We start from the raw sequence: 13070 nt of genomic DNA on the forward strand, positions 1-13070 counted from the left end.
GGCCGTGCCCGGAAGCGGGCGCGGTCTCCAGGAAGTGACGTAAACGCGGCGGGCGGGGGGGCGGGCCCCGGTGATGGCGGAAGCGGAGGCCAAGATGAAGCAGTTCAATGGCGGCGGGGCCGGGCTGGACGCCGAGCGCGGCCGTTTCCCCTACTGCGTGGTGTGGACCCCCATCCCCGTCCTGACGTGAGTGCTGGGCCCTGCGCTCCCGGCCGGCCCCGGGGGCGGGCGGCCCGGCTGAGGCCTGGGCCCGCGCCTCCTTACCGGGGAAGGGCCCGGGCCGGGGCACCCCTTGCCTCTCCCGGGTCCGGCTGCCCGGTCCACTTCGGGTGCCCGGGTGCTCATCCAGCTGCGGAGCTGGCTGGGAGCCCGGCCTGCCTTGGGGTGAGCGGGTGTAGGCCCGCTTTGGGGCAGGCAGACCGGGGTAACTGGCTGCCTGGCCTGCTCCGGGGTGGCCCCGCTTCGGGGTGCTCGGCCTGCTTTGGGGTGACTGGGTGCCAGGCTGCTTCGGGGCCCGTGTAGGATTCTGTCCTTGGGGTAGGGCTCTCCTCTCCCCGCAGCGAGGGCGTGTGTGGGGAAAGCTTTGCGGTAGAGCGGGCTTGTCCCTGCAGGAGCGGGAGTGGAGGGGATCCAGTGAAACGTGGGAAGGCTTTCATGTTTTTGCAGCAAAGGTTTGGCTCCGGGGATCTTAGACCACCTTATGCCTCGAGGAGAGCCCCTGCGCTTCACTTGTAATGAGTTAGAAGTGGATTTGCCTTCCCAGTCTTGTCAGCCAAGTGTAAGCAGGCTCCAAGGAGAACTTCTGAGTTTTACTCTGGTCGTGGGAAAATGAAAAGGTGTAAAATGTGGGTTTGGGGGTAGTCTGGGAACTCAAAGGCTTATTTTTATGCCTTCCTCTTCCCCTCCGGTTCAAATCAGGTGGTAATGTTTACTGAGCCAGAGCTGAAAGTCAGGTAGAAGACGTGGTGTGGTCCGTGCCAGGATTGGGAATGGCACTGCAACTCTCCTCGGTGAGGAGAAGCTGTAACTTTGCTGTTGCTGTTTCGTGTACAGCTACAAACCAGCTTTGTTTTTTACCTCTTTTCTTTTTTGATTGCTTAAAATTCCCACCTTAGTCTTTTCCTGGAGGATTTTCCAAAGGTTTTAACCTTCTTATCTCCTGCTGGGACTGATGAAGAGAACTGTCCTGCTGCCAAAGTCACTGGGCATCCATCTTTCTTGTGGGTTCATTCCCTGATGAACAGTGGCATTTTCCTGTTGATTTTGTTTTGCAGCAGAAATTTCAGAATTGTTATTTGGCAAAGTCTCTCGTTAGACTGCATAATAGCTCCGTTTTCTTCCTCTGACGTTTCCTGTCATCCTTGGATTTGGAGGCTTGAAAGCTAGTCAGTGCTGAGAGGAGAATTTAAAAAAAAAGGAAGAACTATATAGACCTTTGAGGGTGGTAATGCTGTGACAGCGTTATATTCAGCCGTACCTTCTGGCTGATATAACACTGCACAGATAGCCAAACTGTCTGGCTGCTTGCTTTCGCACCAGATAGGAACATGCAGAGGGTAAGTGATGCAAGCGCAGACCATCCAACTTTGCAGAGTCCTTTCTCTGTCGTAGGGTTCTGTTATCAACAGGAGCTATATGATCGTTATAACCTCAGCTGCGCTTGTCGGCGTGTATGGCTTGTCGTTCCTCATAACATCCAACCGCCTCGGTCCCTTTTTATTTTGATAGTTTTAGGATCTCTCTGATTGAGCCGTGACTTGTGAATCTGTTGCTCTTTAGTCCTGCTGTAATCTCTTCTGAAATATTAGTCGCTGCGCGCAGTCCCTCAGGAGAGAGGTCAGCAAACCTGAGAATGCCAGAGGATGTGGGAGAGAGCTGTAACTTGGCCTGAAGTATTTACTTCTAAGTGATGATGATGGAAGGGGGTTGGGATATAGATCTGCTGCTCCCCGGGCCATAAGTATCTAACAGGGAGGAGAAGGTCTTTGAAACAATGGGATTGTTTAGGGGAGGGAATGCTCTTCCTGGAGCCAGGAGCCCCATTTTCTGTCTGGGGTGCTTAAATCTAGTTTGCTGTGAAAAGCTGTAGCATAGATAGGAAGATGGGCAAGGTGACCTTATTTTCAGTTCTTGAAGTGGAAAGTCCAGTTTTATCTCAAGGCAGTTTCTCCTGGATCTAACATTTTTACTTGGGTACACAAACGGGTTTGTTCTGCGAGACCGTGGCTTGCCCTTCCCTGGCCAGGGATGTGTGTAGTGCAGGCCTTTGGAGTCTTGCGCTCTCCATAACTGCTGCCACTCATGCTAAAATTGTGGAGCCTGACTGCCCCACAGGCGAGCTGACTCTGGATCTGCTTTGGGTATTCCCTGTGTGTTTTTCTTTTGCTTGTACCTCTTCTTCATCCTTACGGGTCTTTGCCTGGCTTTGGCTCACCTTCTTTCATCTCTCAGCTGCATATAACATGTTAACTGTGCCTGTCTATCCCGTGCTATGCAGCTGGTTGTACGGCCGCTCCAGCAATCTCCTGGCAGCATGTTGCACGCGCTCAGTATGATCGGGGGGCAAATATCTCAGCCTGACGGTTCGCTTGTTGCCTCGGTAGATGGCTCTTCCCGATCATTGGCCACATGGGTATCTGCACGTCGACTGGAGTCATTCGGGACTTCGCAGGGCCGTACTTTGTCTCAGTAAGTAGACGACGGATCCAGGTGCTGAAGCAGAATCTGTGCTTGGTCTGCTTCTCACCTTTGCTGGTGACTTTTGAGCCATCCCCTGTCTTTTACAGCTCAAAGTTCTGCAAAGCAATGGCTTTAGATGTTTCTGAAGGTCACGGATCTTTGCTATTCCTCTGTGGGCTGCTGTCCAGTGGAGATCGTTTGAGGGATATGATGGGTAGTGGCTAGTTTGGTTTGGTGAGCAGAAGGGAAAAAATCCTTAGTAGTTCAGGTTCGTAATTAGGAATTTTGGACCTAAATTCTCTTATAGTAGTCTAATTCTGAGTAGCAGAAGTTGCTTTCCAACTTCCTCAGCATGCCTGTTACTATCATGCTGCTTAGCATCAGGTATGTGCCAGTCTTCTAAACTGCTTTATAGTCTGGTGGATTTTGAAAGTAAGGGAGTTTAATTAAAACTTTTAATACATTGGGACATTTACAACTTTGAGTTAACAAAGTCTAACAGTTAAAAAAAAAAAAAGAGGGGGAACAAGGTACTTATACCATATAGCTAGATGATGTCACCGTGTATAGAGTATAAATATACTCGTGCCCAGAACAGGACTATGAAAACAATTGAAATCTAAATCCAGACACACAAATAAGATTGGTGTCTTGAGACTGCTGAGGCAATGTGACAGTTTTATCACTAAGCAATCGCGGGCTGTGAGGCCTTCCAGCAAGAGGCATGTCATGAATATTGCACGGGGTTATCCTCTTGAGACGTTTTTCCTTTTTTGTAGGAAGACAACATGGCATTTGGGAAGCCAGTGAAGTAAGTGCTCTTGTTAGTTTTTATTAAACTAACCAACTGACCTGCAGATGTCCTTTAATTCATGGAGACAGACATGCTATAATATTGCTTTTCTTGTTGTTCAGATGCCCTAATTCAAGTGGATGGCTACTGTGTCTCTGCTTTTCAAGAAACCACGTTAAATTAAATCTTTTTAGAAGCGTGACAGCAATGTAATGGTATTAATAACTAGAGCTGTATGGAGCCTTTATTAAAAAAAAAAAGAGAGAGAAAAGAAAAGGCTAAAACATTTTAAGATAATAACAAGTCTTCCAAGTAAATACTGCCTGCGCTGTACTAATGAACTGTCATCACTCACATCCTGTTAATGATTTTCTGGGGGGAGGAGGAGAGGTGCCTGGGTTTTGTGTATCTGTCAGATCAGGTTTACGTTTTGAATGGCCGAAGGTTCCATATCACGGGATGCGAAAGCAGTTCAGAGTTTTGTCTGTGCCCCTGAGGTCTGCAGTTTCTCTCTCTGGGGTGCTGTTGGGCTGAGGGTGCTGAGCAGTAGTTTCTGCTGCTCTCTGCAGCATACGCTTGTCTTGAAGAGCTCAGCTCCATGGACTCCAGAGGCAGTGGATTTCTCCAAGTCCTTTAGGCATCTTCCTGCTGGGAAGAGCAAGAAGTTGTGAAGGTGCAGCAGTAGTGCAAAGGCATCTGTTCTCATCCTTCTAGGTACTGGAAACTGGATCCAAGCAAAGTATACTCCACTGGTCCCAATGCTTGGGACACGGCTGTACACGATGCTTCGGAGGAGTACAAGCACCGAATGGTACGGCTCCGACACTGATGTCCTGTCTGTGTGTGGAGGAATATCTCCCCAGTGTTTGGGTCCTTGCTGCAGGGGTGGGACCTGTGGCTCTGCACCAGCGCAGGGTGCAGAACTGGGGAGCCTCAAGAACAGAATTTCTAATCTGGTGCCCCTTTTTCTGTTCCAGCACAACCTTTGCTGTGATAACTGCCATTCTCATGTGGCTCTGGCCTTAAACTTGATGAGATACGATAACAGCACCTCCTGGAACATGGTGAAACTCTGCTTCTTCTCACTCCTGTATGGGAAGTACGTAAGGTGAGGTGAGGAGCAGTGTAGATTCAGCAGGCAAAGGGGCTCTGTTTCTTTTGTTCTTCCTCGCCCTCCAAAGCTTCAGACTGTCCCATGGAGAAGGGAGAAACATCTCTCCCCCAGAACATGTGGGTGTATGGTGCTGGTAGGTGGTACTGTCGCTGCCTGCTGCCTGTTCTTAGGAAAAGGACCAAGAGTGCTTGCTGGGTTGCACTAGATGCCGCTCCCAAAATACTGTGTCTGGCATCTGATTTCGGGTGCCTGGAATTTGGGAAATGCTAGCTAAAGCAAATCTCACTCTGTTGTCTTTTGGCTGGGTTAGGTCAGAACATAAGGTCACAGAATGGCTTGTCTCCAAGGATTACTGGTTTCTCTTCCCTCTCTTGAATCTTGTTTACATAAAAACTAGTCAGATTTTCAACTGCTGTGGAGCTTCCAACTTGAGCGGAGAGGGAAACCCCGAGCTTTCCTTACTAGAAAGGGCGCTTAATCTCCATTTCAGCTCCTTGTGCCTGAAGAGGAGATTCTGCGAGGACTGCCCTGCATAAAGCTTTTTTGTTGGTCCACTTCTGTTGGGTCTTCCCTGTTCTGGCGAAGCTTCTCTACCAGCTTTTAGGCAAGTGTAGTCCCTGCTGTCTTGGTTAAATATGCCAGCAGTCTGAATAACGAGGCCTGTGGTAACGGGGTTTAATTTTTTGTGGTCTCCTGTCGCCACTCCTGTCCGTTCAGATATGAAACGTGCTAGTCTTTGACCTGAATTTAAGCTGGAAGGAGAGTCCAGCCCTGTTGTTGATGATATAGTTATTTGTGGACCTGATTTAGTCTCAATTTTTGACACTGACTGAATCTCCAGGATGTGATGTGTGGCAGTGTCAGCAATGGATAAGAAAGTCAGAAGGGCATCTGTCTCCCTCTGATTTCTCCAGTTATTCTCACCTCCTTCTCTCCCTTTTGTCTTTCTCTGCTAATTTCTTACCTTTGAACCCTTCCCCTTTTTTCTGTTTTGCAGCATAGGGGGATTTGTGAAGACCTGGCTTCCCTTTGTCCTCTTCTTGGGGGTGATCGTGACCGTTGTTCTCACGCTTCATTTGCGGTGATGGCAGCTGTGAACTCCCCATTCCATGGGCACATGAAGAAAGAAACTGTGACTGATCCAGCGAGATGGAGGCATGGGACTCTGGGAGGAGTTTTCCAGGGAAGGTGGCAGCTCCACTCCATTGTAACAGCTCGTCTTTGTTTCCTGGAACTGGCTTCTTTTCCTTCTGTTTTTGTTCTGTCGATGGTGTCTCCCAGTGTCAGGGGTTCTGAAGACTCCTGCTCTCTCCTTGAATATGCTCCCTTTCTGCAGTTTGGTAGGTAGAAATGCAATCAGGAAAGGAGAGGCGTGGGCACCTTTGCTTTCAGTGCCAAGTAAAGCCACAAGGCAAAACCTGCCTCCTGGTTCAGGAGCACAAGCAGATACACCTTGTAAGGCTCTCTCTGATCACCTGGTTTCTTCCTCTTGGCAGACTTCATCAGATGCTTCCTCAGATTTCCTGAGTCTCCAAGAAGGAGTTGTTTCCCTGTTGCATGACTCTCCTGTAGCACATGTTTCAAAGTGGAGGTGTGGGGTTCATCCTGTGGGTGTAGAGTGCCACAGCACTCACTGATGGTCTCCCTAGTAGTGACAGAAAGGTGTTGATGGTGGGACACTCCTCTGAGGAGACATGCAGAGGAACGCTCTGTGGCAGGGCAAATTCATCTGGTCCTGCTGGTGAGCCCAGAAAGGCAGGAAAGTCAATCGACTGGCTTGGGTATGGCTCATGGCAGTCTTCACACTTTCAATAGCCTCTTGCACAGTTGGGAGTCTACTGCTAAGTCCCTTTTAGCTTGTGCCAGAGAAAACATAGCTTCCCTCCTTCTCCCTGTGCTCTGAATATCTAAAATTGTCATTACACTTCTCACGAGCCACTTACTTTCCTTTGATCCCTAGTACTTTGTGTGTCGCAGCCTACCTGAGCTTGCAGAGGTGCCGGTAGGAGCAGGTACATGTTTCTGGGGCAGAAGGCTTAACGTAGGGTTTTGAAAGCATCCATGAGAGCAGCAGCTGAGACCTGAGCTTAGTGGAGCCATCAGAGATTAAAAGAAAAGGTGAAGGGACTGGCAGGCATCCATGTTCTGGTTGGGCTTTGCAGCAGCAAACTGGGTTATTGGCTTTCTTGCGACTGGTTCCTGGATGGTGAACGAGAAGGTCTGTTTACCTCCTCGGCATGCTTTGAAGAGCACACCTGGGTAAAAATGCTTTGCAGGACTGGCTTTGATGTGAGAAATGCTGGTCTGGCAGTGTTGTGGGGCTGATGGCCCTTTTGAGCCCTGGATGGGCCAGCATGGGTAGTAGAGGGATAGATTGTTCTTGAGTGCTAGGCAGGAAGTGAATTTGGACGTGACCCAGAGCCTCTTCCAGGGGAAGAGGTCCAGGTCTGTGTTTGCTGAGGCTCTGGCCTGCAGATGCTGCTTTCTGTGGGGCTCTGAGCCAGGTGGCTTTTTAAAAAAAAAAGTGTGGCTGAAGGGTTATGTGCAGTTGAGCAGATCCCCTCTGACTGCAGAGGAAGGAGAATAGGTTTTTCACTCATGCCATGAAAGGCCGGCTCTTTACTCCACTACCTGATGGATTTCAACCTTGAGCAGTGCTTATGGCCAGCAAGAAAGCTCTTCTCCACTGCCTGCCATCTCTGTGGCTTCCTCTGACTGGGAAGCCCATTTGCCATCACCCTGCTGGCCCTCAGACCTGTCCCTGTGTGCCTCCTCATCTGCTTCCATCTCCCCAGCTCCTCTAGCCATATGGGAAGTTCGGGGACTTCTCTTGGGCTTCTCAATTTCTGCATTTCCTCCTTTTCCTTGGTCACTTTTAAGTAGCCCCTTTAACCTCTCCCTTCTCCCTAGCACCCAGTTGTCTGTCTCTCATCTGGTGCTGGCCTTTCTGGGCTGGGTGGAGGTGTGCAGACCTCAGCACCCTTCCCTGTCTACCTGGAACTAAAATAGTTGTCGGCGTCTGCTCTGTACAGTCATTTCAAGCCTGTGTGGAGAGTGAGCTGGAGGGTGCTGGGCCTGGGGCTGATTAGAAAGCCAAGATCTTGATCAAGGAGATCCTTACGATGAAAGGATGGTGTCTTACCGAGCTACCCTGTGTCGCTGCGGTTTCCACCCAGCTAGCCTGCTGGCTAATGTGCCCTAGGACAAGCCAGTTGAACAGGAGAGATTAGTCCTTTGCCTCTGTTTTTAATTTAAGTATGATTTCTCAGAGTGACCCGCCAAGGATGTGCTCAGAGTCCCTGGCCCCAGGGCTGAAGCCAATCTGTCTTATGCAGTAGCAATAACCTAGAGACTCTTAGGCCTGTCTCACACGTTGATTCAGTGTTTTATAGATAAGCTATACAAGCATTGCCAAAGCTGAGACTTTGAATTGTCGGGGGAGGCCGGGAGTGGGGCTGCTGGCCACAGTCCCCGCTCCTGGGACTTCTGAAAACATGTTGAGTGCCATTCCCCACTGTGAAAATCCTTGTCGTTTGCTCCTAACGCTTTTTACCAGATCTGGGTTTCGAATGGAGACTTATCGAGCAGCAGCAAATGGACGTCGTAGTGGGTTGGAGTGCTGACTGCCGGGGAAGGCAGGCGGTGCTTTGCCCAAGTCCTGGCTGAACAGCTGATCCACTTCCACTGACGGAGACGGAGGATGGCTCCGGGCATCCGAAGGAAACGTGGCTAACGGGAGAGCAAGGCTCAAGGCTGAGGTACTGCAGAGCCAGCCCGCACGTCCGTGCTGGACACACAAAGCTGTCTGTACTTGCACAATGAAGGATGGTGCCCGCAGAGGTCGGATGCTGGGGGAGGTGGGTGGGCTGGTCGGATTTACGGTTTTCCTACGCTGCGGTAGTGTCAGCCCAGCGCTGCGGGAGTGTGGAGAAATGCCGGCGGTGCTCGGTGTGGCTGCCCAGCAGCGCTGCAGTTGTGCAGGGAGTGGGCTGCTTCCTCTTGGCGTGGGAGGTGGCAGAAGAGGTGGGTGGGTAAGGAATGTCCTCTCCTTGCAGCTTCCTTCATCTCACTGCTGGCGTCTTCGCAGTACCCCCTTCGACTAGCCACATTAAAGGTTCACCCTGTCCTTCACCTTCCAGATGCCAGTTTTATGCTCCCCTCTTTTCCCCTTTGCACACGCTTGCGCTGCAGAGCTCCGTGGCTTTGCTGTTGCTCTCCAGCGAGGGCGAGCCCTCCGTACCCTCATCCTTTGTTCTCTTTATCTCTGTGGGGCACTGGATTACTTTGTAAATATTTAAACTCTGCTTCTGTGGTTTCATAATCCTGACGGTAGGGGAAATAAACTTATTTCTGTGGATGTCTCCAAGTGCCGCATCTCTTGTAGTCAAGACTCCTTCCTTCTTCTGGCGGGGAACAGGGTTGGTATTCCCCCCTGCCTGGCTGAGCTCTGGCCCCTCTCCTGGCCCAAGGCAGCGTGTCTGGCTGCCTGCACAAGCCAGGCCCCGAAGCTCCCATACCTTTTACTTTATGAATTTGCCCTTTGCTCTGCTCCAGGGCAAAACTCACAGCCCTGTTTTTCAGACCTGCTGTCGGGAAGAGGGGTTTGGGGGCAGGAGGAACCCAATTGCCGCAGCATGGGAAACATTTGCAGGCTTTAATCCCAGGTCTCTCAAAGCCAGGGACCTGCCGAGGGTCTGTTATATTTGGGAGGAGAAGGGGCTCTGCCTGCTCTTGCTCTCTGCTGGTCTCTAAGCCTCTGCCCGGTCAGCAGAGCCCTGTGTGGCCCTGGGCAGGGGGGAGCCGAGCGCTCTGTGGAAGAGGATGCTTTTTTAGAAGATAAGCCCCTGCTTGCAGGTTGATCCCCTTTAGCTGTAAATAGCTTCCCTTTCCCTTAAGTCTCTTAACTTCTCTGTTTTCTTGAAGGCTGGGGGCACTGGCCTCCTGGCTTCTTTTCCCCTGCCAGCACAGAGCCCCCCATCTTCCATTTACGCTGCAAGCCGTTGCGGAGGGGACATGTGTGCAGGGTCTGGGGCTGCCAGGAGCTACAGAGGAGCGGAGAGCAGAGTGGGATGCGAAGAGCCGGCCTCGTTTTCCCCTCTCCCAGCGGGATACCGCTGCTTGAACTGGGAGCGAGGGAAGCTGGGCCTCCGAGTGCTGTAACGAGTGCTAATGCAGCAGCCGATTTTCCGTTACATCTGATATCCAGAGGCCAGAGCTGCGTGGTGGGGAAAGTAGATCAGCCTTAAAATTAGGTTGTGTACAAGGCCCGGGGATTTAACAGCACAGCCATCTTACAAAACACCACCTGGATCCTCTCCTGCTCAGCCCCTCGATCCAAACCACGCTGCTCCTGCGGCTGCGTTAACTCCAGCCCCTGCTTTGGCTCCGGGGCTGTGAAACAGCAGCGGTGGGGATGGCAGGCAGCCTCCGAGGGGTTTATCCTGCTCAGGTCTGTCACTGGAGCACGAGGTGAGGATGCAAAACCCACCAGGAACACGCTCTGCCCGGCGTGCACAGCTCTGTACTGCTGTAACCATCCTGCTGGGTCCTTGCTTGCCTCCCAAGCGTGGCAAGATTTTTCTAACCCACTTCTGCTGCCTGGGGAGCTGCAGGGAATCTGGCTGGAGGTGCGTGGGAGCTGAGCCGCACGGTTTGGGTCATGGTATTTGGGGATTATATGGAAGCAGCCGGTCTGAATGTGCCAAGACAGTCACACTCGGGCGGCCGGGGTGCTCACAGCTCTCCGGCTGTGGCAGGAGGCTAGACCCTGCAAGCCCTGCTCCTCTTATTTTTCTCTTCTACCTCTCAGCGTGGTCAGCCCAGCCCCAGGAGGGATGGAGGCTGCTGGAAGCCAGGGAGGCTACAAAGCAGAGTGGCTGGATCCGTCCCAACCTGCCAAATGACCTGAACCAAATCATCAGAGGGACCTCGCTGCCTCCCACCCCTCTGCCTTCGCCCAGGATGGCTGAGCGTGACCGATCCACCCCAGCAGCCACGGTGCGGGGGCTTCCTCAGCGTGGGGAGCGGGGCTGGGGGTCCCTGACCTCTCCACAGGGTCGGGGAAGCGGATGCCCCATCGCTGGCCATGCCAGCGCCGCGGGGCTGGCGTGGAGCTGCCTTTGAAGTGGGGTCACTTTGCTGCAGCTGGCCGGAGGGGAGGGGGCCCCATTTCTCATTCCCTTAGTGTGGGGGGGGGCACATCAAAGGGCTCCCTGGGGAGCAATATCAAATTGCACTTAAGCATTTGCACTGTGGAAGCTTTTGAAAACACCAGCGGTGGTGGCTGGGCTGCCTGCGGCCATGGTGCCTCCGAGGCTGCAGCTCCCTCCTCATCCTCAGCCACCCTGTCATCCCTGTTGTTTCCCAGGCAGGGGAGCAGAAGGGGGTGCAAGACCCAATGCTGGGGCTCTTGATGCCTACGTCTTCCCGGACAGGCCTTGCACATCATCCCCAGCCAGAGCCGAAAGTGGAAATGCCACGAGGTTCCTGCTCTATTGCCAGGATTAAAAATTAAAAATGAGGAGGGGGCTGCAAGCAAGCAGCCCCCCAGCCTGGGGGAGCTGGGGTCCATCCCCGCATGCCCAGGGAGCGCTCGAGCAGCACATCAAAGGCACCGGGAGGGCAGAGGGCATGGGGAGCCGAGTCCCTGGAGGGGGGGAACGGGGCCAGATGGCTCCATCCCTGGGAGGGAGGACGTGGGGATGTAAAAGCAATGGCAGAAAGGGAAGGGGGCCGAGTTGGGGCTGGGGGAGGCTGCGGAGGCTGTGTGTCTGTGGGGCAGCTTTGGGATGTGAAACGCCCTCTCTGGTTTGCAGAGATGTTTGTGTTCTGCAGCTGGTGCCCATGGGGGGATTTAGCATCTCCTGCATCCACCGCCTGCGTGGGCTCCGTGGACGCACGAAGCCCTGCCTTCCCCTCCAGGGTCCCCGGGGGAGGGACTCCCATCCCTCCCGGCCTTCTCCCCACCACCGTGCGGGGTCAGCACCTCCTGGTCAGGGGGACATGGGCTGGAGGGGCCGCTCCAGGGTCCCCATCCCTCCAGAGATGCTCTTGGCAGCTAGTGACCGTGGAGCTCAGCTCCAGCAGGAGCCTTCAAAGTCTCTTGTCTCCCTCAACGCCCCCCCCAGCCCTGCAGCCCACCCTGGGTGCCCTCAGCTGGTGGTCCCACAGGTGCTGCCCACCCAACCGGGGTGCTGATGCTGCGGGTGCTGCCCCACTCCTCCACCTGCAAACCCACAAGCAGGCGAGATGCTGCCCATGCTCCAGCGCATGCTCCCTGCCTCGGTTTCCCCCCCCGGGAGAGCCAGGCTTGCCTGCGCCTCCTGAAGAACGAGTCCTTGGCGGAGGGAGCAGGGCTGGGGAGCAGGACAGGACTTGCTCCTCACCCCCGCTCCCTCCCCGCTGCCCAAACGCCCAGCACAGAAATGAGGCAGAACCTGTTCTGTGCACCCACGGGGATGCTGCCAGCACCCAGCTCTGAGCTGCCAGCACCCAGGAGACAGAAGGGGGGTTTTCTCCCTCCGATGCTGCTTCGGGAGGTGGCTGGAGCCGGGCTGCAGGCCATCGTGGCTGCCTGGCTCACTGCAGGGTCTCTGCAAGGAAAACCATCCCTGAGGGCTGATCCAGCGCCTTGCTCACCTTGTTCTGGTGGCCAGGGTGTTCCCGGGTGTCACCGGTTGACGCAGCCTCCGGCCACGGTTGTCCTGGGCTGAGGGAGGCACCGAGGGAAGCTCTGCTCCACGGGCACTGCAGTGCTACAGCGGCTGCAGCTGAGACCCAGCACACTCACTACGCCTCTGGGTCACCAGGGTTGGCGTGGGGACACACTGCAGGATGTGACCCACTGCTCCCCCACGCCTCCGGCCACGGGGTTTAGCTCTGTGTGTGCTGTGCTCGAGGCTGCCCTGAGCTGCCTGCCCGTGGCCCCGAGGAGGGGCACTGCCCCACTAAGCAAGCCCATCACCGGGGTGTTGGGTACCGTCTGTCCATCCATCTCCGGAGATCCAGGAGCAGGGGACGGATCCTGCCACGTCCTTTCCTGTCCCAGTCTCAGCCAATAAACATTTCTTGCTCTGGATGTTGCTGGTACAAAGGGTCCAGGACACACAGAAGGGGATCGGTGCCCACCCTGGGTGACCCAGAGCTGAGCCACCAGCCTACGAGCACCCCTGCAGGGACACGACCGTCCCCGAGCCATCGCCTTCCACCCCCCCGCAGAGACCTGGCCACGCTCGCTGCATTCCCAGAGCATCCATAGCAGGGACCTTGTCCATCTGGGGCCTCTCCCCACCGGAGCTGAGCGGAGATCACCCTATGAGGGGAGGAAGGGGAGGGCAGCCGACAGACAGACAGACAGACAGAGCTGTTGCTAAAGTCTCATTTCCTTAGAAACCACACTAAAAATAATCCCCTTTTCTCGCGGTCCTGTGCTCGGCGTGTGCTACCAGGCTGCTGCCGCTGCACCCCACCGCAATTCCTCCCCCA

At 54.0% G+C, this 13070-nt stretch overlaps 1 protein-coding gene across 2 annotated transcripts; it reads left to right on the top strand.

Annotated features, from left to right (window-relative positions):
• The first annotated feature begins 33 nt into the window (after positions 1–33).
• On the top strand, positions 34–8960 carry TMEM222 (transmembrane protein 222). Of its 2 annotated transcripts, none has more exons than XM_052812103.1 (6): positions 34–186; positions 2604–2688; positions 3459–3490; positions 4187–4283; positions 4450–4585; positions 5584–5698. In XM_052812103.1, exons 1-5 carry the CDS (start codon positions 74–76, stop codon positions 4582–4584), a joined length of 462 nt encoding a protein of 153 aa, XP_052668063.1. In that variant the 5' UTR covers positions 34–73; the 3' UTR covers position 4585; positions 5584–5698. The 2 variants fall into 2 exon arrangements, with proteins under 2 accessions (XP_052668063.1, XP_052668062.1); XM_052812102.1 differs by having other exon boundaries at positions 36–186; positions 4450–4580; positions 5584–8960.
• The last annotated feature ends 4110 nt before the right edge of the window (positions 8961–13070 follow it).

The sequence above is a fragment of the Harpia harpyja genome, chromosome 16 (assembly GCF_026419915.1).
Source record: "Harpia harpyja isolate bHarHar1 chromosome 16, bHarHar1 primary haplotype, whole genome shotgun sequence".
In the NCBI taxonomy this organism is placed as follows: domain Eukaryota; kingdom Metazoa; phylum Chordata; class Aves; order Accipitriformes; family Accipitridae; genus Harpia; species Harpia harpyja.

Excerpts from the sequence above, each read along its gene's own strand:
- TMEM222 (XM_052812102.1), top strand. The coding sequence starts at position 74 with ATGGCGGAAGCGGAGGCCAAGATGAAGCAGTTCAATGGCGGCGGGGCC. Across the intron at positions 187-2,603 it reads ACCCCCATCCCCGTCCTGAC|ATGGCTCTTCCCGATCATTG; the intron begins GTGAGTGCTGGG and ends TTGCCTCGGTAG. Across the intron at positions 4,581-5,583 it reads CTGTATGGGAAGTACGTAAG|CATAGGGGGATTTGTGAAGA; the intron begins GTGAGGTGAGGA and ends TCTGTTTTGCAG.